The 24,369-nt window shown below is 46.9% G+C and overlaps 4 protein-coding genes across 10 annotated transcripts; 1 reads left to right on the forward strand and 3 right to left on the reverse strand.

Moving 5' to 3' along the window:
• Positions 1 to 2,466: 2,466 nt before the first annotated feature.
• Positions 2,467 to 5,136, reverse strand: pclaf (PCNA clamp associated factor). Its single transcript, XM_056416687.1, has 5 exons — positions 5,048 to 5,136; positions 4,163 to 4,263; positions 3,562 to 3,654; positions 3,272 to 3,449; positions 2,467 to 2,964 (listed from the first exon to the last, which is right to left on the reverse strand). The coding sequence occupies exons 2-5, from the start codon at positions 4,206 to 4,208 to the stop codon at positions 2,928 to 2,930; spliced, it is 354 nt and encodes a 117-aa protein (XP_056272662.1). The 5' UTR covers positions 4,209 to 4,263; positions 5,048 to 5,136; the 3' UTR covers positions 2,467 to 2,927.
• Positions 4,833 to 16,279, reverse strand: nedd1 (NEDD1 gamma-tubulin ring complex targeting factor). 3 transcript variants are annotated; one of them, XM_056416679.1, is made up of 16 exons: positions 16,175 to 16,278; positions 15,409 to 15,552; positions 15,041 to 15,135; positions 13,588 to 13,704; positions 13,298 to 13,438; positions 10,772 to 11,001; positions 9,471 to 9,672; positions 8,510 to 8,645; positions 8,092 to 8,202; positions 7,863 to 7,901; positions 7,694 to 7,783; positions 7,284 to 7,435; positions 7,030 to 7,210; positions 5,584 to 5,725; positions 5,434 to 5,500; positions 4,833 to 5,207 (listed from the first exon to the last, which is right to left on the reverse strand). In XM_056416679.1, the coding sequence occupies exons 2-16, from the start codon at positions 15,542 to 15,544 to the stop codon at positions 5,103 to 5,105; spliced, it is 1,944 nt and encodes a 647-aa protein (XP_056272654.1). In that variant the 5' UTR covers positions 15,545 to 15,552; positions 16,175 to 16,278; the 3' UTR covers positions 4,833 to 5,102. The 3 variants fall into 3 exon arrangements, with proteins under 3 accessions (XP_056272654.1, XP_056272653.1, XP_056272655.1); XM_056416678.1 differs by having other exon boundaries at positions 8,092 to 8,205; XM_056416680.1 differs by lacking the exons at positions 4,833 to 5,207; positions 5,434 to 5,500 and having other exon boundaries at positions 5,638 to 5,725; positions 7,030 to 7,227; positions 8,092 to 8,205; positions 16,175 to 16,279.
• lyrm5b (LYR motif containing 5b) lies at positions 15,899 to 18,077 on the forward strand. Of its 2 annotated transcripts, none has more exons than XM_056416689.1 (3): positions 15,899 to 16,194; positions 17,360 to 17,408; positions 17,710 to 18,077. In XM_056416689.1, the coding sequence occupies exons 2-3, from the start codon at positions 17,364 to 17,366 to the stop codon at positions 17,914 to 17,916; spliced, it is 252 nt and encodes an 83-aa protein (XP_056272664.1). In that variant the 5' UTR covers positions 15,899 to 16,194; positions 17,360 to 17,363; the 3' UTR covers positions 17,917 to 18,077. The 2 variants fall into 2 exon arrangements, with proteins under 2 accessions (XP_056272664.1, XP_056272663.1); XM_056416688.1 differs by lacking the exon at positions 15,899 to 16,194 and adding an exon at positions 16,684 to 16,874.
• Positions 17,980 to 23,565, reverse strand: si:ch211-59o9.10 (uncharacterized protein LOC561841 homolog). 4 transcript variants are annotated; one of them, XM_056416686.1, is made up of 11 exons: positions 23,488 to 23,565; positions 22,948 to 23,150; positions 20,446 to 20,503; positions 19,988 to 20,363; positions 19,757 to 19,848; positions 19,588 to 19,683; positions 19,399 to 19,474; positions 19,208 to 19,299; positions 18,738 to 18,856; positions 18,502 to 18,601; positions 17,980 to 18,199 (listed from the first exon to the last, which is right to left on the reverse strand). In XM_056416686.1, the coding sequence occupies exons 2-11, from the start codon at positions 23,079 to 23,081 to the stop codon at positions 18,107 to 18,109; spliced, it is 1,236 nt and encodes a 411-aa protein (XP_056272661.1). In that variant the 5' UTR covers positions 23,082 to 23,150; positions 23,488 to 23,565; the 3' UTR covers positions 17,980 to 18,106. The 4 variants fall into 4 exon arrangements, with proteins under 4 accessions (XP_056272661.1, XP_056272657.1, XP_056272660.1 ...); XM_056416682.1 differs by having other exon boundaries at positions 22,948 to 23,386; positions 23,488 to 23,538; XM_056416685.1 differs by lacking the exon at positions 23,488 to 23,565 and adding an exon at positions 23,277 to 23,481.
• Between the last annotated feature and the right edge of the window lie 804 nt (positions 23,566 to 24,369).

Raw genomic sequence — 24,369 nt, forward strand, 5'->3', positions numbered from 1 at the left:
TCTTTTTTCTATTCTTCGTATACCATGTATACAATACTGACATGCCTCTTACTCACTTCTGTTATAATTCTGTACATATTTTGTTTTTTATTCTTATTTTTTAGTTGTATTCTTATTTTTTTTTACATTGAAGTGCACCTAGGGGACTGCTACTCAATTTCGTTGTTCTTTGAACGTGTTCTCTGTAACAATGACAATAAAGAAAGTCTAAGTCTATTACATATTTCTCAGTAAGAATATAGTGTGGAAGTTGCAAAACACAATTCCTCAAGTTGAGCACACAAGTGTGTGTCTCGTTTATTTCGTATAACAAAACGAATGAACCCAAGATGGCGCTGCCCAGATACCAAACCCGCATGGGGCTCGACGTCACAACAGCAACACAACACTTAAAGGGACCGCGATCCCGGAACAGTCACACTGATGTGTGTGACTCATTACATTAATAACTGTGTCAAGAACTACACCAGGAACAAGGGTGAATTATGATATCCCATTGACTACAATAGAACCTTTACTTCGAAAAATTCCTTAATTGGCACAGTAAAACAAGTTTTGTTTTTCAGTGTTGTTGGAGTTCTGAACTCATACACATATATTCATGCCACCAAAATAATTTAAAACATCTATTTTTAAAGGTAAAAATTAAATTGTTTTTTTACATAGTAAAATCGTCGGTTATCCAAGATGGACGACAAGTCGGTGTGACGGAGCACTAATTCATCGCGGAGACGGGCGGAGTTAGTTATCTAGCCGGGCGGGAAACACCGAACAACCCGGTGACGTCAGCCTGCACCGGTTCATCCCGCCGCCCGCGGGTTTTCTAACGGGATCAACGGTTATTTCCTGACTTTGATGTTCCCTTCGCTTGGACCTCACATGTAGGCTGCAACATGTTTGATTTCAACGTCTGGATCTCCCGACAAATACATGTACTTTTGTTGAAACTACAGGACTGTCTCAGAAAATTAGAATATTGTGATAAAGTTCTTTATTTTCTGTAATGCAATTAAAAAAACAAAAATGTCATGCATTCTGGATTCATTACAAATCAACTGAAATATTGCAAGCCTTTTATTCTTTTAATATTGCTGATTATGGCTTACAGCTTAAGAAAACTCTAAAATCCTATCTCATAAAATTTGAATATTTCCTCAGACCAAGTAAAAAAAAAGATTTATAACAGCAAAACAAAATCAAACATTTGAAAATGTCCATTAATGCACTCAGTACTTGGTTGGGAATCCTTTTGCACGGATTACTGCATCAATGTGGCGTGGCATGGAGGCAATCAGCCTGTGGCATTGCTGAGGGTTTATGGATGCCCAGGATGCTTCAATAGCGGCCTTTAGCTCATTTGCATTGTTGGGTCTGGTGTCTTTCAGCTTCTTCTTCATAATACCCCACAAATTCTCTATGGGGTTCAGGTCAGGGGAATTGGCAGGCCAATCGAGGACAGTAATGCCATGGTCAGTACATCAGTTACTGGTGGTTTTGGCACTGTGGGCAGGTGCCAGATCATGCTGGAAAATGAAATCCTCATCTCCATAGAGCTTTTCAGCAGACGGAAGCATGTAGTGCTCTAAAATCTCTTGGTACACAGCTGCATTTACTCTGGACTTGATGAAACACAGTGGACCAACACCAGCAGCTGACATGGCTCCCCAAACCATCACTGACTGTGGGAACTTCACACTGGATTTCAAGCAACTTGGATTTTGCGCCTCCAGCCTTTCTCCAGACTCTGGCGCCTTGACTTCCAAATGAAATACAACACTTGCTTTCGTCTGAAAAGAGGACTTTGGACCACTCTGCAACTGTCCAGTGCTTCTTTTCCATAGCCCAAGTCAGACGCTTCTTCCATTGTCTTGAGTTCAGAAGTGGCTTGACCATGGGAATACGGCTATTGTAGCCCATTTGCCGGACACGTCTGTGAACAGTGGCTTTTGATACCTGGACTCCAGCTTCAGTCCACTGTCTTTGAAGCTCCCCAAATTCTGGAAGCGACTCTTCTTCACAATGCCGTTAAGGCTGCGCTCATCTCTCTTGGTTGTGCACCGGATCCAGCCACATTTCCCTTCCAACAGACTTTTGTGGATGTGCTTTGAAACTGCACTCTGTGAACAGCTTGCTTTTGAGAAACTTCTTTTGTGTCTTACCCTCCTGATGGAGGGTGTCAATGATGGTCCTCTGGACAGCAGTCAGATCAGCAGTCTTCCCATACTTGTGATTTAGTTTACTGAACCAAGCTGAGTGTTTTTCAAGGCTCAGGAAACCCTTGCAGGTGTTTCGAGTTAATTAGACGATTCAAGTGATTTGTTTAATACCCTACTAGTATACTTTTTCATGATATTCTAATATTTAGAGATAGGATATTTGAGTTTTCTTAAGCTGTAAGCCATAATCAGCAATATTAAAAGAATAAAAGGCTTGCAATATTTCAGTTGATTTGTAATGAATCCAGAATGCATGACATTTTTGTTTATTTAATTGCATTACAGAAAATAAAGAACTTCATCACAATATTCTAATTTTCTGAGACAGTCCTGTATATATATTTTCATATATTTTATAAAAAAACATTTAACCAAAACTAAACATCACTTACTTTGCCATAATTTTGCAGTGCCTTTACACTTCGTCACATTGATGCTAATATTTCATTTAAATATGAAGACTTCATGGTTTATATTTCAATGTATATATAAACTGATTTATTTTATCTTTATGCCTCCTGAATGATGTTCAGTTATTAAAATGATAGATCTCAAAGTTGATCTCCTTAACTGATGGAAAGAACATTAGCTGAAGCACCAACTTGTTTTTATCTTTAAAAAAAGTTTAATGAACTATACAAAGTGAATTCAGAAGATAATTATATACAGATGTACATTAAAACACCAACAGGGACCAGTCGCTCTTCATCCTCATTCATCCTCTTCCTCAGCTGGCAGCGGCCGGGACCTGCACAGAAAATAACAAACATTACTTTATATTCAACTTTATTGTACATTTTGATTTTAATAATTTATTGTCCAACTTAAGAGAAATATATGTATTTTTTTACACAACAATAATCAAAAGGTTACTTTCTTTTGGGATTATATAATATATGTACAATTATTATATACATTCAGAAAATCAGCAATTATTTTATGAATGTAGTTTTTTCAGGAAACAAAACCAAATAAAATAGATTGTAAAGACTTTTAAAACTATTTTTTGACATTTAGATAAAAATGATATGATAACCATCTGACAGCTGACTTACTTCCTGCTGGTCACCCCGCTGCCTCCCGCTTCCTCCTCATCCTCCACCTCCTCCTGGGGCCTCAGGTTCTCCTTCTCGGGCTTCCGGGGGGGACCACCGAAGAAGTCCCCGATGCCCTTCTGCCAGGTGGGCGTGGGGCGGGCACACACCGGGTTACCGCCGGCATATTTACCCTTTGCTGGTGGGAGAAAAACAAACAACCTCGTTACGTCATCATGAGCTACATCGTCGCAGCGTGCACGCTGAGCGGGAGCGTGCCGAGCGGGAGCGCGCCTCTGCAGGTGACCCACCTGGTGGGGCCGTCTGGTTTCCGCAGGAGGAGGAGGCGGCGGAGTTGGCCGAACTGGAGCCCAGAGACTTCCGGGGGGCAGCAGCTGCAACGGCTGCGAACAGAACCGGAAGTAGAACTTGTTCAACGCAGACACGAAACCATAACAGTTTTAACAGGTGCGCGGCAGAGGAACGAGACCGGAAGCGGCTCGCTTGAAGAACACCGCGTGATATTTACAGTCTCGAGCCCAGTCGTGTTCATAGTGACAGAACCAGAAGAGCGCGTGAGAAAGCGTTGAACGAGTGACGTAACTTCAGCGGGTTTGGAGCGACGTAACAAAAGAGGCTAAAAACTGGCGCCAGTTTGCGGAGATCAAGACGGGGACGTCCATGACGTCATCTGGGCTCACGGATAATACGTTGAGACACTGCGCGAGTTTAAATAGAGGTTTAATAGGTGTTAGTTTGTTCGAGAAACAACAATAACTGCGCAAGGGAACAATAACCGCGCGGGCTGGCGGGGTGAGCGCGCGCTCAGACCGTTAGCCCGCGGGATCAAACACACACTCGTGAGCCGTGTGGCGCGAGCGCGTCCGCGGCGTGTGAAACGGGGCTCGGTACCTTTCCTGTAGGCCGCGGGCACCGCGTCGGCTTTAGTCCGCACCATGTTGAGTCCGCTGCTTCTGCACCGACGTCCCTGACGGAGTGACGCGGCCTCCCGCCTCGATTTAAAAAGAATAGCGGATGTGGGCGGGAGATTTCTTCTTCTGCTGCTTCTATTTCGGCAGCGGTGGCGCGGCGCCGCCCCCTCAGGTGGATTAGTGGAACTTCAGCTTTGAACTTTGATTTACAATGCTGTTACAATCTACATCAACTGTAAATATACTACGATACTGTGCTGTAATACACTTTATTTAAACGTATATTACCTTTATGTACTTTATTACTACTGTGATTAGAAAATACAAACATTGATGTTGAGTTTCTAACTTGTCATTGAATGTACTTTAATACATTTGTTGTGGCTAAAATGTAAATAATTGTTTCCCTAAGTCAAGAGAAAAAGTAAATATGAGTATTAAACTGAGCAGAGTTCGTGAGGGTCAGGATTATGTGGATTTATATAGTAACTCATCATTATAATATCTGTTCAATTAGATTAAATCAATGAAGAAACAACATCAACGGTTTGCAAATGGACAGAAAGATGAGTTTATCACATGACAAATGATTAAAGGACCTTGTTTACTTCCACTTGCATAATTTAGAGTGACACAAAAAGGAGTTCTCGTTTTATTTTCATTATGAATCTATTTATTATATTTTTAGACAAATGTTTGTTATTAAAAATATGATACAGGCACACAGAGAACGTCTGGGTGAGAACCGATCCTCATGAACTCCCTCAGGCGGGAGGGAACACATCTTTTTATTTATCAGAGGCAACCACAAGAGATGCATTTACGTGTCAACGGGACATTTGAACGTCTGTAGAACTCCACTCACAGGTCTGGTGCTGCTGGTGTGAAGAAGACAGTGACATCACCGTGACATCACAGGCTCAGTAGTTGGTCTTGAGCCGCCGGTTCTCCTCCTTCAGCCGCTCCACCTCCTCCACCAGAGACTCGTTCACGGAGTACTTCTCGATCAGGCCGTGGATTTCATTCTGTAAGGCACAAGATGGTGTCGACCTGTCAATCACCCTGTACCCCGCCCTAAAGGTGTATTATATATATATATATATATATATAAACAGAGGAGTCGCCTCCTGTTGGTCAGTAGAGAGAATGCAGCTGTAACACATGAAGCATAGACTTCTATACAACCAGAGGAGTCGCCCCCTGGTGGTCAGGAGAGAGAATGCAGCTTTAAGAGGACATGATGGTTCGTACCAGCTGGATGTAAAACTGTCGGACCATCTCGACCTGCAGGTTGACGATGTCCCTGTGACAGGTGTCCCTGAGGAGGACAGAAACATCAACACGAGGGTTCCCACATACGTCTTTAAATAAAGGAACAAATCCAAGAGGTCAAAGACGAACCTGAAGTCCTCCAGAGTCTCGTGGATCATGTTCTGGATGAAGTGGATCTGCAGGGACGTGAGAGGAGCAGCTCCTGCCTGACCCACCACCTCAGCGATGTTCTGGGAGAGAGATGAGGACACGGCCGCCGACAGAGCTGCACCTGAAGGAACAGACAGACCAGTGAGAGACGAGGGACAGACGGACCAGTGAGAGACCAGAGACAGACGGACCAGTGAGAGACGAGGGACAGACGGACCAGTGAGAGACGAGGGACAGACGGACCCGTGAGAGACGAGGGACAGACGGACCAGTGAGGGACGAGGGACAGACGGACCAGTGAGGGACGAGGGACAGACGGACCAGTGAGAGACGAGGGACAGACGGACCAGTGAGAGACCAGAGACAGATGGACCAGTGAGAGACGAGGGACAGACGGACCAGTGAGAGACGAGGGACAGACGGACCAGTGAGAGACGAGGGACAGACGGACCCGTTAGAGACGAGGGACAGACGGACCAGTGAGAGACGAGGGACAGACGGACCAGTGAGAGACGAGGGACAGACGGACCCGTTAGAGACGAGGGACAGACGGACCAGTGAGAGACGAGGGACAGACGGACCAGTGAGAGACGAGGGACAGACGGACCAGTGAGAGACCAGAGACAGACGGACCAGTGAGAGACGAGGGACAGACGGACCAGTGAGAGACGAGGGACAGACGGACCAGTGAGAGACGAGGGACAGACGGACCCGTTAGAGACGAGGGACAGACGGACCAGTGAGAGACGAGGGACAGACGGACCAGTGAGAGACGAGGGACAGACTGACCCGTTAGAGACGAGGGACAGACGGACCAGTGAGAGACCAGAGACAGACGGACCCGTTAGAGACGAGGGACAGACGGACCAGTGAGAGACCAGAGACAGACGGACCAGTGAGAGACCAGAGACAGACGGACCAGTGAGAGACCAGAGACAGACGGACCCGTTAGAGACGAGGGACAGACGGACCAGTGAGAGACCAGAGACAGACGGACCAGTGAGAGACCAGAGACAGACGGACCCGTTAGAGACGAGGGACAGACGGACCAGTGAGAGACCAGAGACAGACGGACCAGTGAGAGACCAGAGACAGACGGACCAGTGAGAGACCAGAGACAGACGGACCAGTGAGAGACGAGGGACAGACGGACCAGTGAGAGACCAGAGACAGACGGACCAGTGAGAGACCAGAGACAGACGGACCCGTTAGAGACGAGGGACAGACGGACCAGTGAGAGACCAGAGACAGACGGACCAGTGAGAGACGAGGGACAGACGGACCAGTGAGAGACGAGGGACAGACGGACCAGTGAGAGACCAGAGACAGACGGACCAGTGAGAGACGAGGGACAGACGGACCAGTGAGAGACGAGGGACAGACGGACCCGTTAGAGACCAGGAACCAGACTGGGTCTCTCTCTACCTGCTGTGCTACTGGCAGCTCTCTGGACAGGAGACTCGTAGCTCAGATGAGCTTGAATCCCATTGGCTGTCCTGAGGCTGGGCTCTGGAGTGAAGAAGGTTGGGGCCGACTGGCTGTGATTGGTCTGTTGAAGTGCTGTGGGCGTGGCCTGGCCCTCCCCCTCCAGACTGGAGTTGCTGGCCTGTCAACAAAGAGAGCCTGGTTGTTGTTGTTTGTTTGTCACACTGCATCACATTGAGGTCAGAGGTCAGCACCTTCCTGGGGTCACATGGTTGGGCTGCTGCGGCTGTGATTGGCTCCTCCTCTGTGATTGAGGTGGGGGTCTGGATAACGGACAGCGGGCTGTAGCAGCGGGCTGCGGCGCCGCCCAGCAGCGTCCCCAGGGGGGTCTTACGGGGGTTCAGATCTGGAAAAACAACAAACTCTTTCCGGCTTTTTTCAGAATCTCGATGGATGCAGCAGAGCCAGGGGCAGACCTACATTACCCACAATGCAACACTTCCTTGTGATGTGTACTACAGAAACCAGGGGCAGACCTACATTACCCACAATGCAACTCTTCCTTGTGACGTGTACTACAGAAACCAGGGAACGGCCAGTTAGAGACTTTTAACTGGTTTGTCTCTGGTTGATAGAGGACCAGCAGAGACCAGCAGAGTCTGACCTTCTCTGACGGGGGAGAAGATGTCCAGACTGGCCCGGCCGATGACCTTCTGACCCTCCCCTTCTCTGGACTGCGTCTCCAAACCGATACCTGTGGAGAGACGGGATCCAGGTCAGACCAGAACCAGCTGCACCCCTCATGCCGGACTCGAGCTGACTTCCCGTCGTACCGTGCGTCTTGCCAAAGGTCGACTCCTCGGACTGAGAGTCTGGACGGAGACAAGAGGGTAATGTCATTCAGGGTTCCAGTTAAGCGGAGCAGGTGGTCTAGACCTAGGTCTTCAAGGTCCAGGTCTGAGGAGGACCAGAGACCAGGGACAGACCGGTTAGAGACCAGGGACAGACGGACCGGTTAGAGACCAGGGACAGACGGACCGGTCAAAGACCAGGAGCTCTGACCTTCCCGAGCAGGAGAGAAGACATCCAGACTGTTCCGTCCAACGCTGCTGAACTTCTCCTCCACAGGAAGCGGCTCCGTCCCCTGAGACATCAGCTCTGGACCAGCGCCCCCTGCTGGACAAGAGGGGGAGCACTGTTAGACCTGTATTTCATACTTTATGGTTTAGGGCTGCAACTTGAAGCCCCGCCCCTAAAGCATGCCCTGCTTTATGGTCTGCTCTAGATAACTATAATGTACTAAATGATGACATCATGCTGTATTGAAGAAGAATCTAGAGATGGAGACATAAACTCATGTTTACAATGTTTAACAACAAAAACACAAAAATATATTAATTAACAAACATGCCGGTTATTAATCCGTTGACTGATAACTAATCAATAAATCAGATTGAGTGACGGAATGAGAAGAACCAACCTGTGCCTGTCACCTGTCGGAGGGGGGCGGGGCCTGTGCCGGGGGCGGGGCCTGTGTCGGGGGCGGGGTCCGATTGGTTGCTTGACAGCTTGATTGAAGATCTCTTGACAATCTTGGTGGAGCCGAGTTTACTGGACTAGGAGGAGGAGAAGATTGAGGAAGAGGAGGAGGTGGAGGACAAGGTTCAAGAGGAGGATGAGGGAGGAGTAGGAGGTGGAAGAGGAGAAGGAGGAGGAAGAGAAGGAGAAAGAGGGTGGTGGTGGTGGAGGAGGATAAGGGTGTAGGAAGAGGTGGAGAGGAGAAGGTGGAAGAGGAAAGGAGATGATGATGGAGGAGGAAGAGGAGGTGGAGGATGAGGAGATGGAGGAAGAGGAGGGAGGAGGAGGGTGGTGGTGGAGGAGGAGGAGGATAAGGGTGTAGGAAGAGGTGGAGAGGAGAAGAGGAGGAGGTGGAAGAGGAAAGGAGATGATGATGGAGGAGGAAGAGGAGGTGGAGGATGAGGAGATGGAGGAAGAGGAGGGAGAAGGAGGAGGAGGGTGAAAGAGGAAGAGGAGGATGAGGGTGGAGGAGAAGGAGGTGGAAGAGGAAGAGAAGGAGGTGGAAGAGAAGGAGAAAGAGGGTGGTGGAGAAGGAAGAGGAGAAAAATAGGAGGAGGATGAGGGTGGAGGAAGAGGAGATGATGATGGAGAAAGAGGAGGAGGAAGAGGAGGAGGGTGGAGGAGGAAGAGAAGGAGAAAGAGGGTGGTGGACGAGGAAGAAGAGAAAAATAGGAGGAGGGTGGAGGAAGAGGAGATGATGATGGAGGAGGAAGAGGAGATGATGATGGAGAAAGAGGAGGAGGAGAAGAGAGCTGGATTTACTGACTTAACTCTGGACTAATCATGAGAAACTTGTTTCCACACATGGAGGTCATGAATGAAGCTTGAGAAGCTCCTCCTCCTCCTCCTCCTCCCCCTCCTACCTTGTGTCTGCTGGTGCTGCTCTGGAAGCGGAGGCAGGTGACAGAGGTCTTGTGGGCCAGCGTGACTCTGGTGGGGCTGCTGGAGTTCCTCAGGTCGTACTGGTAGATCTTCCCCTGAGTCGATCCCACCACCAGACCGGTCCCATCGGGGAGGAAGTCCACCGAGGAGAGAGGGCTGTCCACTCGGATGGACCGGAGGACACTGGACACACACACACACACACACAGAGACACACACACACACAGAGACACACACACACAGAGACACACACACACACACACACACACACAGAGACACACACACACAGAGACACACACACACACACACACACACACAGAGACACACACACACACAGAGACACACACACACACACACACAGAGACACACACACAGAAAGACAGAGACACACACACACAGACAGAGACATAGACACACACACACAGACAGAGACACACACACACACAGACAGACACACACACAGAGACACACACACACACACACACACACACACACACACACACACACACACAGAGACACACACAGAAAGACAGAGACACACACACACACAGAGACATAGACAGAGAGACGTAGACACACACACACACACACACACACACACAGAAAGACAGAGACACACACACAGACAGAGACATAGACACACACACACAGAGACACACACAGACAGAGACACACACACACACACAGAGACACACACACACAGAGAGACACACACACAGAGACACACACACACACACACACACAGACACACACACACACAGAGACAGACACACACAGAGAGACACACACACAAGACACACACAGACACACACACAGAAAGACAGAGACACACACACACAGAGACACAGACAGAGAGACGTAGACACACACACACACACAGAGACACACACACAGAAAGACAGAGACACACACACACAGACAGAGACATAGACACACACACACACACACAGAGACACACACACAGAGACACACACACACACAGACAGAGACACACACACACACACAGAGACACACACACACACACAGACACACACACACACAGACAGAGAGACACACACACAGACACACACAGACAGAGACACACACACACACAGAGACACACACAGATTGAGACACACACACACAGAGAGACAGAGACACACAAAGACACAGAGACACACACACACACAGAGACAGAGACACACACACACCCTGTTTACCCTCATGTAAAGCCAACACAGTAACATAACACAAAGTGGGCGGAGCCTCACAGTAACATTACACAAAGTGGGCGGGGCCTCACATGCGGCTGGCCGTGTCGTAACACACGATCTTCTTGTCCAATCCCACGCTGACCAGCAGCAGCTCGCTGGCGGGCGAGAAGGCGAGGGCGGAGCCGGGCGCCTTGTGGGCGTCGTCGAACACCTGCAGCTCCTTCTGGGTGTTGGAGTCCCACAGGACCACCGTGCCACTGGAGGACACGCTGCCCAGCAGGGACCGCCTCAGGGGGGACAGCCTCAAGTCCTGGACCGGCTGAGGGAGACACAGACCTCAAGGAGGATCCTCAGAGAGACTAGAGACTCTAGAGACCTCAAGGAGGATCCTCAGAGAGACTAGAGACTCTAGAGACCTCAAGGAGGATCCTCATGGACCACAGAGAGAGAGACTAGAGGCCTCAAGGAGGATCCTCAGAGAGACTAGAGACTCTAGAGACCTCAAGGAGGATCCTCATGGACCACTAAGAGAGAGACTAGAGACCTCAAGGAGGATCCTCAGAGAGACTAGAGACTCTAGAGACCTCAAGGAGGATCCTCATGGACCACTAAGAGAGACTAGAGACCTCAAGGAGGATCCTCATGGACCACTAAGAGAGAGACTAGAGGCCTCAAGGAGGATCCTCATGGACCACTAAGAGAGACTAGAGACCTCAAGGAGGATCCTCAGAGAGACTAGAGACTCTAGAGACCTCAAGGAGGATCCTCAGAGAGACTAGAGACTCTAGAGACCTCAAGGAGGATCCTCATGGACCACAGAGAGAGAGACTAGAGGCCTCAAGGAGGATCCTCATGGACCACTAAGAGAGAGACTAGAGACCTCAAGGAGGATCCTCAGAGACCACTAAGAGAGACTAGAGACCTCAAGGAGGATCCTCATGGACCACTAAGAGAGACTAGAGACCTCAAGGAGGATCCTCATGGACCACTAAGAGAGAGACTAGAGGCCTCAAGGAGGATCCTCATGGACCACTAAGAGAGACTAGAGACCTCAAGGAGGATCCTCATGGACCACTAAGAGACTCTAGAGACCTCAAGGAGGATCCTCATGGACCACTAAGAGAGAGACTAGAGGCCTCAAGGAGGATCCTCATGGACCACTAAGAGAGACTAGAGACCTCAAGGAGGATCCTCATGGACCACTAAGAGAGAGACTAGAGGCCTCAAGGAGGATCCTCATGGACCACTAAGAGAGAGACTAGAGGCCTCAAGGAGGATCCTCATGGACCACTAAGAGAGAGACTAGAGGCCTCAAGGAGGATCCTCATGGACCACTGAGAGAGACTAGAGACCTCAAGGAGGATCCTCATGGACCACTGAGAGAGACTAGAGACCTCAAGGAGGATCCTCATAAACCACTGAGAGAGACTAGAGGCCTCAAGGAGGATCCTCATGGACCACTAAGAGAGAGACTAGAGGCCTCAAGGAGGATCCTCATGGACCACTGAGAGAGACTAGAGACCTCAAGGAGGATCCTCATGGACCACTAAGAGAGACTAGAGACCTCAAGGAGGATCCTCATGGACCACTGAGAGAGACTAGAGACCTCAAGGAGGATCCTCATGGACCACTGAGAGAGACTAGAGACCTCAAGGAGGATCCTCATAAACCACTGAGAGAGACTAGAGGCCTCAAGGAGGATCCTCATGGACCACTAAGAGAGACTAGAGACCTCAAGGAGGATCCTCATGGACCACTGAGAGAGACTAGAGACCTCAAGGAGGATCCTCATAAACCACTGAGAGAGACTAGAGACCTCAAGGAGGATCCTCATGGACCACTAAGAGAGAGACTAGAGGCCTCAAGGAGGATCCTCATGGACCACTAAGAGAGACTAGAGACCTCAAGGAGGATCCTCATGGACCACTAAGAGAGACTAGAGGCCTCAAGGAGGATCCTCATGGACCACTAAGAGAGACTAGAGGCCTCAAGGAGGATCCTCATGGACCACTAAGAGAGACTAGAGGCCTCAAGGAGGATCCTCATGGACCACTAAGAGAGAGACTAGAGACCTCAAGGAGGATCCTCATGGACCACTGAGAGAGAGACTAGAGGCCTCAAGGAGGATCCTCATGGACCACTGAGAGAGACTAGAGACCTCAAGGAGGATCCTCATGGACCACTAAGAGAGACTAGAGACCTCAAGGAGGAGCCTCATGGACCTACATCTCACTAGAAACTAGAGAGACCTCTCACAACGTTATGAAGAGACCAGGAGAAGAAAAAGAAGAAGAAGAGGCGAAGAAGGAGTAGGAGAAAGAGAAGAAGGAGGAGGAGAAATAGAAAGAGAAGGACAAGAACAACCTGAAGAAATAAAACTAGAAGGAGAACAAGACGATGAAACACAAGAAGAGAGAGACAAGGAGAAGTAAAAAGAGAAGAAGGAGGAGCATGTGGAGCAGGAGAGGCTTGAGGAGCAGAATGAGCATTAGGAGCTTGAGGAGCAGGAGGAGCAGGTGGAGCAGAATGAGCATTAGGAGCTTGAGGAGCAGGAGGAAAAGGAGAGTCTTGAGGAGCAGGAGAGGCAGGAGGAGCAGGAGGAGCAGCAGGCTCACCTGGTTGCTGCCGTGCCCGAAGGCCTTGCTGGACAGGTTGGTGGTCAGGCTGTGGAGGACCAGGTCTCCACTGGTGGACCCGGAGGCCACGTAGCTGTCGTTGGCGTTGAAGGAGACGCAGGTCACCTCCTCTTTGTGGTCCTGGAGACAGAGAGACCTCATGAGACCTCCACACCATGAGAGACCTCATGAGACCTCATGAGACCGCCACACCATGAGAGACCTCATGAGACCTCATGAGACCTCCACACCATGAGCCCTGTGCCCCCCCCCCCAGGTCCAGGTCTTACCTTGAGGGAGCGGTGCAGTCTCTTGGTCTTCAGGTCCCAGATGTGGACCCCGTGATCCAGACCTCCGCTGGCCAGGAACTGAGACGAGGAACTCAGACACACACGGGTCTGTTTTTTCTGAGGGAGAATAAACAGAGAGGATGAGCAGATGATGATGATCATAACAATAACAATAAAAATAACAATATTAATCATATATTATAAAAATATATTATAAATAATACAAAATAAGAATATCTAATAAGAATATAACTGAATATATAATAAGAATATAGTAAGAATATATATTAATAACATAATATATAATTATGATAATAAATATATAATAGTATATTAATATCATATAACATAATAAATAATATTTAATAATATTTAATAAATAATAGTTATGTATAATATATAATAATTAGGGCTGTCAATCGATTAAAAAAATTAACTAACTCATTTTGAAATTCATTAATCGCGATTAAAAGTTTTTTTTTCTTCTAAAGACTAAATCTTCTAAATGAACGAGTAATCCCTTCAGACAGCGTGTATTTCAGACACTTGTTTAATTGTATTCTTTTTTAAAGACAAAACTTCCCACAGAGCTGTGTTTTCAAAGAGGCTCCTCCCTATAAAGTGCCAGCGAGGTATTTAATATCGTGGATGATAAATTGTTTCTTCAGTGAAACATTCAGATTAGTAAACAAGGTGCATTAGAGACCCCATTGGTCCTGTCATCTTTAACACTGAACAGCAGAACCAGTGGCCTTGGTAAACTGACAAATATGTAATGTTAACCCTCTGGAGGCTGGGGGCATTTTTTCGATTTTACAAAAAAATGTAAATTCACCTTTTAAAGTCTTTTGCATGTGACACATCCCAGTGTTTCCCCCACCATTCTATCAGGGTGAGGCCCCGCCCCCCTGTCATGTTCTCTATAGCGCCAGATTACAGCAGAAGTAATGTACGGTTCTTTCCTTCAAGACGTCTTTGTTCTTTTATTAAACTAAACGTCTGTTGTTGGTCGTCTCTACAGCAGCATGTCACTCTGTCTCGACGTGTCGGTCACTCTTCTCTCTCCGTCTCGCGGCTGCAGAGCTCCATGCCGACGTGTCTGCCGCGCATCGGGGCGGAGCAACAACAAAGTCTCCTGCACCTTCCGCCCCGCGTCACCGACACGTCGCCCTCTGCTTCTCTGTGAATATGGAGGAGCAGACGGGAGGAAGGAGGCGGACTGCCGCGGCTCGACACTCAGGAGTGAAACAACTTCAACGACACCGGAAGTAAACAAAGTTGCGTTAATTGCGTTAAAATATTTTAGTGCGTTAATCGCGGCCAAATTAATCGCATAGATTAACGCGTTAACGCTGACAGCCCTAATATTAATACAATAATAATAATATATAATAATATGTAATAAATAGTTATATATAATAATAATAATAATAATAATAATAACGTGTCTCACCCCGTCTCCCAGCTCCACCACTGTGACCACAGAGGACTTGAGGCTGGAGACCACCAGCTTGTCTCCGCTGCTGCTGGCGCTGACCAGGTACTGGTCTGAGGAACGGGTCAAGGACGGTTCCCCCAAACATCACGTCTTTATGGATCAGAATTCATCACGGTTTTACCTTCTTGTGTCTGAACAATATACGATATCAGCTATTGATTGATCACTGATCAATCCCTGGAGACACTCTTCAGATACAACGAGGAACATGTGTGACGACTAACTGAACTCTCAGCTTGTTCTGAGCTTCAACAGACTGAACCAGTCTTCTAGAAGGTGATCGATGATGACATCATAACGATGACATCATGCTGACAGGATACTGTTGGAGCTCCAGCAGGCCTGAGCCACCGGGTGGCTGCTGCTGTGAGGGTTGAACTGCTCCAGCGGAGCCATGGAGCCACAGGACCAGATCCTCACACAGTCTCCTGTGGACACCAGGCGGGTCTCCTCCTCCATGGCCACACCTGGGGGGAGAGAGAGAGAGAGAGAGAGAGAGAGAGAGAGAGAGAGAGAGAGAGAGAGAGAGAGAGAGAGAGAGAGAAATACACACGATGATCTTCTAGAATATGATGCTTTGATGTACATTAAACTAAACATGCAACATACAAGATAATAATAATAATAATAGGAAAACATGTTACTGATCAATCACTACTTCTAGTACATTTATATACTTTTACTTCAGGAAGGTTACTAGGAGTGGAGTATTTTCACAGTGTGTATTAGTACTTTTACTGCCAGTGAAGTATTCTCAGTGTGTACTTTTACTGTTCCACGTAACGTAATAAGTGAATACATTAACATTAAGTTAGTTGGCAAACAGAGATCAACTAGTTTACTATCAACAGCTTAAAAACACCAACAAGCACAAAGAGCCAGAGTTTAATAGTTATTAGGTACTGACGTCGTGACGTCACTACGAAGATGGAAGTGAGTGACCGCTAGCTAACAGTTAGCAGCAACGGGAGCGGGCTCTAAAGTTACCGAACAGTGTTTAAAAACCCGGAGAAACAACACAGAACTACCGGGACCGCGGCAGAGTGGACTCGGGTGTTTACGTGTCGTATAGAAACGTGTCATACGTACCGTGACAGATAAATTAACAAGTTAGTGGAGATGTTTTGTTTTGTTGGACCGGCTGCAGCCAATAAACCGCCACTACCGAAATCGGCAAGGGCCAAAAATACTAGCTTCGCTTTTAATAACTTTATTGACTACATTTTGTTTAACAAGCAACCTGACATGAAGAAATAATTGATCTTTACTAAGTACTAATAACATAGAAAAAACACTGTTACCGTAAAAGTAATAATAACACAGTATACAAATAATATGTTATAGTAAAAGTACTAATACCACAGTATAAAAACACTATGTTACTGTAAAGGTATGAATACGCAAAACGAAACACTCCCCTCTAAAATAATATGGTTCTTAAATCATAACGCATTAATGTTTAAAGCTAAATATTCATGAAAAACAGCATCAATTCAGGGAGGAACTCTCTTTACGAACTTTTCATGAAGTAAGTGTGCGCATGCGTGCACCGGTTCCTGCCCGTGCGAGGGGATAATGATCTATGTGTTACTCTTTGGTTGTTTACCGCAGCTCTTTAGGACCAAAGTTCAGAAAACCGGAAACCACCGATCAACCGGTTTTATACCAACAAACCGACTTCAGCAGCGAGTATATCGGGTTCTTATCATATATACATTTATAAACATTTATATGTTGTAAAACAACGCGTACCTGGTGCAGGTAGATCCTGCTGACGTCACGACGAGCGGTGAGACACGTCTATTCATTATTATGACTATCATTATTCTTAACACGCAAACTAAAGATATTCAGGTGTATTCAGTCATTTAAGGTCGTTAAGTTCTCAAAGTTATTACTCTCATTGATCCTATTAATGCATTATGTAATACATATATCGATACATATTATATTTATGAAACATATATAGGTATAAAGATGCATATCAATAAATTGTCCTTCAAAAAAGTATCTTAGAATTTAAAAAAATTATTAATTTGAAGTGTTAAAAGTTTTTTACTTTTATTTCATTCGAAAAATTAAAAAAGTGTAAAAAGTGATTATTAATTGAAACCCTGATAATGAATTCTGTATTTGTTTGATATTTTATAACGAAAAGATATTTTATTACATATTAATTAAGGATTTCTAAGCAGCATGTAAACAGATCTGATCACATTTATTATTATTGATTTGCGTGTATACATCAATAAGTATTGATCCATGTGTCTGCAGCACGATGGCGAATCCTTTGAGGGCCGAAGTGGTTCGACTCTACAAAAACGTGAGTCTGTTTTTATTATTATTATTAACTATTTTTATTTATTTATTCTTTGAGGCTTCAACTGTATGGAAAAATTAACTTTGTTCTGAATATTAAGCTCAGAATTTATAAATATAGCAGCAACTTAACAGCCCAAAATCCATGAAGTACAATAGACAGGCGTGGAAGTACATCAAGTACAACACTGACGTACTTTGAAGATACTTTTTAAGCATGAATGTGAAATAAAAACAGATTTCAGCTCAGATTTGAATATTTGCTAAGTAGCATTGATCAGAGTACCGGTGTGACTCCTCTTCAGCTCCTGTACCTGGGGCGTGAGTACCCTAAAGGAGGCGACTACTTCAGGGACCGCCTGAGAGCGGCGTTCACCAAGAACAAAGGCGTGCAGGACCCGCAGCAGATCAGGGAGCTGATTGGTCGAGGAGAGTTTGTGTCCCAGGAGCTGGAGGCGCTCTACTACCTGAGGAAATACAGAGCCATGAAGAAGCGTTACTACGAGGAGTAGCCCCGCCTCCTGATGAGCCACGAGAAGCCCCGCCCCCTGATGTCTCAACAATAACACGATGGATTCAGACAAATGTGTTTATTTAAATTGATACAACAGAAAAGAGCAGCATGTTTAATTGTTTCGTTCCCAAAAGATCAAATGAAAAAGAATAAAAACAAGACGAGTCGTCCATTGTGAACAGCAGAGGTCAGAGGTCAGAGGGGGCGGGGCCAGAGGGGGCGGGGTCAGAGGGGGCGGGGTCAGCCAGGTTGGCTCTGCAGATGGGACAGGTGGGGTTCTCCTGTTGGAGAGAAATACAGACGGGAGGTGAGCAATGACATGTAGATCAATATTTCTATACTAGTATATACATATTTATATGAATATGTATATACTAGTCTATACATATGTTTAGAAATATGTGTATACTAGTATATACATATATATAAACATATGTATATACTAGTATGGTTAAGAGTACTAGTATTGATCATTTGATTGGTCCATTGATCGCTGATGATGACATGACCCAATAGGAGCCATGCTAGCAGTTTCCCTCCACTTCCATGCTTTATGCTAAGCTATGCTAACCGGCTGAGTTACCTTCAGCCAGCGGTCGATGCACTGGACGTGGTAGTCATGGAAACAGGGCAGCATCCTCAGCTTCTCCCCGTCGGTGTAGTCACAGAAACAGATCTGACACCTGTCAATCCATCAGACACTGAACAAACACTTTCCCAGAATGCAACAGGGCACAACAGACATGATTAGAAAATAGCCGACAGGAAGCAGAAAGCGTGTCACGGGTTCCAGTTCCCTAATCAATAATCAATACTCACTGCGTGTTCCCGCTGTTGCTCTCCGACTGGAAGGTTTTGGTGGGAAACCTCTGGATCTCCCTGCGGGTCAACTTCCTGGACACCACGGAGCCCTGGCGGTCCTCGAAAGCCAGCAGAGCCTGAGGAGTGAAGAGGTATTAATATATTATTACAATATATAACGTCTGTCAATAAATACAGCTCAATATTATTAGATTAAAATATAACGTCGGGAGAGGAATACAGGTAAATATTATTAAAATATCTAATAATATATAATATTAAAATACATTCATAAAAGTAAAAACCGGAAACTGTTTTTAAAAATATGAAAGTATATAATAGGAAACTATTATTAAAATATAACATTGGTAAAAAAATGCAGGTAAATAATCAAATGCAACATTTATGAATAAAACTATTATTAATAACTGACTTCGATAAAGGAACCCACTCTTCCTCCTCCTCTTCTTCCTCCTCTACCTCCTCACCTCGTAGTCGTTCCCCTGAAGATCTTCTGAAAGCTCCGGCTCAGCGTTCCTCCTCCTGACACGCCCACGTCTTCTGTTTCGACCAATCAGATCTGTACAAACGCAGCATCAGTACACACACACACACTGAAGGCTTTTATTGTGAAGGGTACAGGAAGCAACAAGAAGAGGAGTAAATAAATATTAATAACCGTTGTCAAAGTGGACCAGAGGAGAGACGGCAGCCAGGAGGTGAGGCATCCAGCTGGGCTCCATGTAGGGCGGGAACTGCACACAAGTCATGACATCACTTCCTGTTCACAGCCCAGACCCTCAACACGTCATGACATCACTTCCTGTTCACAGCATGTGTACGTGTATAACTCTTAGTTAGGTCTCACCATGTGGTGGCTTTGCTGATGAAGAAGGTGGTGGTAATGCTGGTGATGAAGATGATGGTGGTGTCTGCTGTGAGACTCCTCGTGGTCAAACTGGGCCTGAGGAGCAAAGAGGAGCGCTGTGAAGAGGTCTCTCTCAGAGGAGTCGTACGAGGAGGAGAAGGTTCCTCACCTGAAGACTTCGAGCCATCGTTGCATCTTCCTCCTCCTGAGCAGAGCGAACCACAGCCTCCTCATCGTCACTGATGACGATCTCCTCTGGAGCTGGAGGAGGAGGAGGAGGAGGAGACAGAGAAGAAAAAATAAATGACGTGAATTTAACACGTGTTTCACGTCTTTGTGTTCAGAGATAACAGAGTTAATACATACATATATATATGTATATATATATAAGTATATCTACCTGAGGAGGTGCCTCCCTGCTCTCCGGTCAGCCACCTCCTCTCCTCCTCAGTGAGGAAGGACAGCGACTCGGAGGCGGACGGCGAAGTCGTCCTGCGGCGGAGGAGAGCTCGCCGGTCTTCTACAGCGGAACCCGCCGCCTCCACCTCCTCCTCCGATATGGGCGTGAGGCAGGAGGAGGACGAGGACGAGGAGGAGGAGGAGGAGGAGCAGGACGTGGTCGACAGCGGCGCCCCGAACCAGCCGCCCAGAGGAAACGCCCGCAGAGACGAAGCGGGAATAAAGGCGGCGCTCTGCTCGCTCGGCGCCGCCAACAGGCGCCGACGTTTGGATTTGTGGGAGGAGTCCGGACGCTTCGGAGAGCCGACGGAGGAGAGCTGAGGAGGAGAGACACGTCAACAACCAGAGAACCAGGAGAACCAGAAGAACAAGAGAACCAGGAGGTTCACGCTGACTTACGGGGCCGAGCGCCTCCTCCGGGATGAGGCCGCCTCGCCGCCGCTTGCCGAGGAGAGGACTGAAGGACAAGAACACATCACGTTAACGTGAAGACAACATGTGGATACCATGGAACTAACATGTAGATAGCATGTAGATAGCATGTAGCTAACGTGTCAATAATATGTAGATAACGTGTAGATAGCATGTGGACAACACAGATAGCATGTGGATAACATGTCGATAACATGTAGATAGCATGTAGCTAACGTGTAGATAGCATGTTGATAACATGTAGATAACATGTAGATAGCATGTAGCTAACGTGTCAATAATATGTAAATAACGTGTAGATAGCATGTTGACAACACACAGATAGCATGTGGATAACTTGTAGATAACATGTAAATAGCATGTTGATAACATGTAGATAACGTGTAGATAACGTGTAGATAACATGTAGATAGCATGTATATAACATGTAGATAACATTACATCACATGTCATTTAGCAGACGCTTTTATCCAAAGCGACTTACAATAAGTGCATTTCAACCTAGAGTATAAACCCAGAACAACAAGAATACAGGAAGTAACATTTCCTCAACTCAGTCGAACCACAAGCACCACAATAAGTGCCATCCCAGTGCCACTGAAGTGCAACTCTGTGTTTTAATCCAGATATAGTCGGAAAAGATGTGTTTTCAGTCTCCGGTGAAGATGTAGAGACTTTCTGCTGTCCTGGTGTCAGTGGGGAGCTCGTTCCACCAATCAGGAGCCAGGACAGCAAACAGTCTGGATGTAGAGTGATTAGCTCGAGGTGCAGGAGTCACAAGACGATTGGCTGTTGCCGAGCGGAGCGAACGTGCCGGGGTGTACGGTGTGACCATATCCCGGATGTAGACGGGGCCCGATCCGTTCAGAGCACGGTACCAAGGACCAGTGTTTTGAAGCGGATGCGAGCAGCCACCGGTAACCAGTGGAGAGAGCGGAGGAGCGGAGTGGTGTGGGGGGAGGAGCGGAGGCTGAAGACCAGTCGAGCTGCTGCATTCTGGACGAGCTGCAGGGGTCGGATGGCCTTAGCAGGTAGACCAGCCAGGAGGGAGTTGCAGTAGTCAAGGTGTGAAATGACCAGAACCTGCGCCGCCTTCTGAGTAAGAAGAGGCCGTGTTCTCCTGATGTTGTGCAGCATGGACCTACAGGAACGCGTCGTCGCAGCGATGTTGGCCGTCAGGGAGAGTTGACTGTCTAGTGTCACCCCGAGGTTCCTGGCAGTCGGGGGCGGGGCCAACACAGAGCTGTTGAAGGTGATAGTCAGGTCATGGGTGGGGGAGCCTTTCCCTGGAAGGAATAGTAGCTCGGTCTTGTCAGAGTTGATTTTCAGATGGTGAGCAGACATCCACTGAGAGATGTCGGTCAGGCAGAGATTCGCGCCGCCACCCGTGTTTCGGCCGGTGGAAGCGAGAAGATCAGTTGGGTGTCATCGGCATAGCTATGGTAGGAGAAGCCATGCGAACGAATGACAGAGCCGAGAGAAGTTGTGTACAGAGAGAAGAGGAGGGGACCCAGGACGGAGCCTTGAGGAACCCCAGTAGTGAGAGGACAAGGATCAGACACAGATCCTCTCCAAGTTACCCGGCAAGTGCGGTCGTTAAGGTAGGAAGAGAAAAGAGCGAGTGCAGTGCCTGAGATCCCCAGGTCCTGAAGAGAAGAGATCAGGATCTGGTGGTTCACGGTGTCAAATGCTGCAGAAAGGTCGAGAAGGATAAGGACAGAGGAGAGAGGCTGCTCTAGCAGTGTGAAGGATAAGGACAGAGGAGAGAGAGGCTGCTCTAGCAGTGTGAAGGATAAGGACAGAGGAGAGAGAGGCTGCTCTAGCAGTGTGAAGGATAAGGACAGAGGAGAGAGAGGCTGCTCTAGCAGTGTGAAGGATAAGGACAGAGGAGAGAGAGGCTGCTCTAGCAGTGTGAAGGATAAGGACAGAGGAGAGAGAGGCTGCTCTAGCAGTGTGAAGCTGCTCAGAGACAGCAAGGAGGGCAGTCTCTGTCGAGTGGCCTTGATAACATGTAGATAACGCAGGGCTCTCAAGTCTCACGCATTGAGCGTGAGACTCACGCATTTCGGTCTCATCTCACGCACTCCCGCCACACATCGAATTCCTCACGCTGAAAAAACCTCTCGGCTATTTAATGCTTGAATGCAGGGGTGCTCAATACGCCGATCGATTGTTCCGCTGCAGAGCTCCAACCGCCGGTCTGCGCGCATTGGGATGGAGCAAAGATAGTCAATAGCACCCCCCCCCCCCCCGTCAACAACTCTTTTCGGCTCGATGCCGGCGCGCGCAACAGTCAGCTGTATCGGGTGCTGATGGAAATCTCACGCTTGCCTGTCTTCAAAACTTTAGAGCCCTGATAGCGTGTAGATAACGTGTTGATAGCATGTAGATAACATGTAGCTAACACGTAGATAGCATGTAGATAACACGTAGATAGCATGTAGACACATGTCCAGGTGAGCCGGTTACCTGGGGGTCTCTGGGACCATGACGGACAGATCGTGGTAGAGGACGTCCTCCGGGTCCAGCAGGCAGCCCCGGTTCAGACCTCCGGGACTGTCCGGCTCAGAGGAACCGGGACTGGCTGCTCGCGGGTCCTGCATGTGTGTGCTTAAGAGACACCGGGTTCACCTGGATCCCGGACTCATGTCGACCAGGTCCCGAACACAAGTCTGCAGAGGAGTCAGAGAGGACGTTAACGACACGGGTTCCGGTTCCCCGGATCACAGCAACCGGGACCCGGGAGCTCTCAACAGACACACGTAGTGGCTCCGGTCCATAGGGGCTCACCGACTCACACACGAGGCGCTACCGGTCAGACGGTCACTAACACACGGAGAAAGGAACCCTCTCGTTGTTATGGTTGTTGTTGTTGTTGACAGGAGCGTTAGCCGGTTTGCTCACAAAGCTAGCCGACACAAACACGACAACAACTCGATGAACAAATCAATTAAACTGGACTTGAATCAATGAAAACAAGCACACACGCGCGCGCTCTGTTCACGTTACCGTAAAACGTTAAATGTTGACGTCCTTTCTTTCGGTTGGTCAACGGACGATGTCTCTGGACCCACAACAGGAAGTGCCCTTCAAAACAAGAGGGGGACTTCCGGCAGGGTCAAACTGAAAAGGAACTGAGTTAAAGTGTCCACGAGGATAATAATATGTTAAAGAGTACATTCAAATGAGCTAAACACATTATTTTAAAAGAGAAATAAAGTCTTTAATTTATCTGAAATTATTGTGATAATCTTACATAACAATAATAAATAATACAATGCATTTAGTACTTTTCAAAAGAAAGTTTTTAAAAATCTTTACAAGATAAAATCAAAAAATGTAAGACAAATAATTCTAAAAAATATTCTTTATAAAGTTTTTTAACATTGAGTAAAATTAGCTGCGTGTGAGAAAAAAGTAAAATCAAACTAATAGCATAATTACAAAATGTACACAACCGATTGTAATCAATTCTAAAATAGAAATATGAAGTGTATGATTGTAAACAAAATACCTCTGAAGATGTTACTTTTAAAACAATTCCTAATAGACTAAACGTATAAATCAAAAAAATAATCAGTAGATTTATAGATCGTAAAATGAATTGTTTGTTGCAACCTAAATAAAGAAATAATAAAAACACCTAAACTCAATGTGAATGTATGAATAAATAAACATGCACTCATCTACAATGTCTTTCCAGACTGGAGCTCTTTAAATCTTAAAGCCTCAAACGTCTTATCTAAATGTTCTTCTGGAAGCTTCTGAGACCTGAACCTGAGACCTGAACCTGGACCTCGACTCACGAGACGAGGAGCTGGACTGAAGCAGACCGGATACGAGATGATCAATGTTTTAGGTTCTCAACAAGGAACCCTGCAGATTTTAAAG

This window comes from Pseudoliparis swirei, chromosome 6, assembly GCF_029220125.1.
Source record: "Pseudoliparis swirei isolate HS2019 ecotype Mariana Trench chromosome 6, NWPU_hadal_v1, whole genome shotgun sequence".
NCBI classification, from domain to species: domain Eukaryota; kingdom Metazoa; phylum Chordata; class Actinopteri; order Perciformes; family Liparidae; genus Pseudoliparis; species Pseudoliparis swirei.

What these genes read in the sequence shown, in the direction of transcription:
- pclaf (XM_056416687.1), bottom strand. Translation starts at nt 4,208, where the DNA reads ATGGTGCGGACTAAAGCCGACGCGGTGCCCGCGGCCTACAGGAAAG. An exon ending in AAACCAGACGGCCCCACCAG is followed by an intron (nt 3,450 to 3,561) that starts GTGGGTCACCTG and finishes TTCTCCCACCAG; the next exon opens with CAAAGGGTAAATATGCCGGC. An exon ending in AGCGGGGTGACCAGCAGGAA is followed by an intron (nt 2,965 to 3,271) that starts GTAAGTCAGCTG and finishes TTTTCTGTGCAG; the next exon opens with GTCCCGGCCGCTGCCAGCTG.
- nedd1 (XM_056416678.1), bottom strand. Translation starts at nt 15,544, where the DNA reads ATGGAGGAGGAGACCCGCCTGGTGTCCACAGGAGACTGTGTGAGGATC. An exon ending in TACGACACGGCCAGCCGCAT is followed by an intron (nt 9,673 to 10,771) that starts GTGAGGCCCCGC and finishes GTGTGTGTCCAG; the next exon opens with TGTCCTCCGGTCCATCCGAG. An exon ending in GCAGCACCAGCAGACACAAG is followed by an intron (nt 8,646 to 9,470) that starts GTAGGAGGGGGA and finishes TCCTCCTCCTAG; the next exon opens with TCCAGTAAACTCGGCTCCAC.
- lyrm5b (XM_056416689.1), top strand. Translation starts at nt 17,364, where the DNA reads ATGGCGAATCCTTTGAGGGCCGAAGTGGTTCGACTCTACAAAAAC. An exon ending in TGGTTCGACTCTACAAAAAC is followed by an intron (nt 17,409 to 17,709) that starts GTGAGTCTGTTT and finishes ACTCCTCTTCAG; the next exon opens with CTCCTGTACCTGGGGCGTGA.
- si:ch211-59o9.10 (XM_056416686.1), bottom strand. Translation starts at nt 23,081, where the DNA reads ATGCAGGACCCGCGAGCAGCCAGTCCCGGTTCCTCTGAGCCGGACAGT. An exon ending in ATCAGCAAAGCCACCACATG is followed by an intron (nt 19,475 to 19,587) that starts GTGAGACCTAAC and finishes ACTTGTGTGCAG; the next exon opens with TTCCCGCCCTACATGGAGCC. An exon ending in TCTGGTCCACTTTGACAACG is followed by an intron (nt 19,300 to 19,398) that starts GTTATTAATATT and finishes GCGTTTGTACAG; the next exon opens with ATCTGATTGGTCGAAACAGA.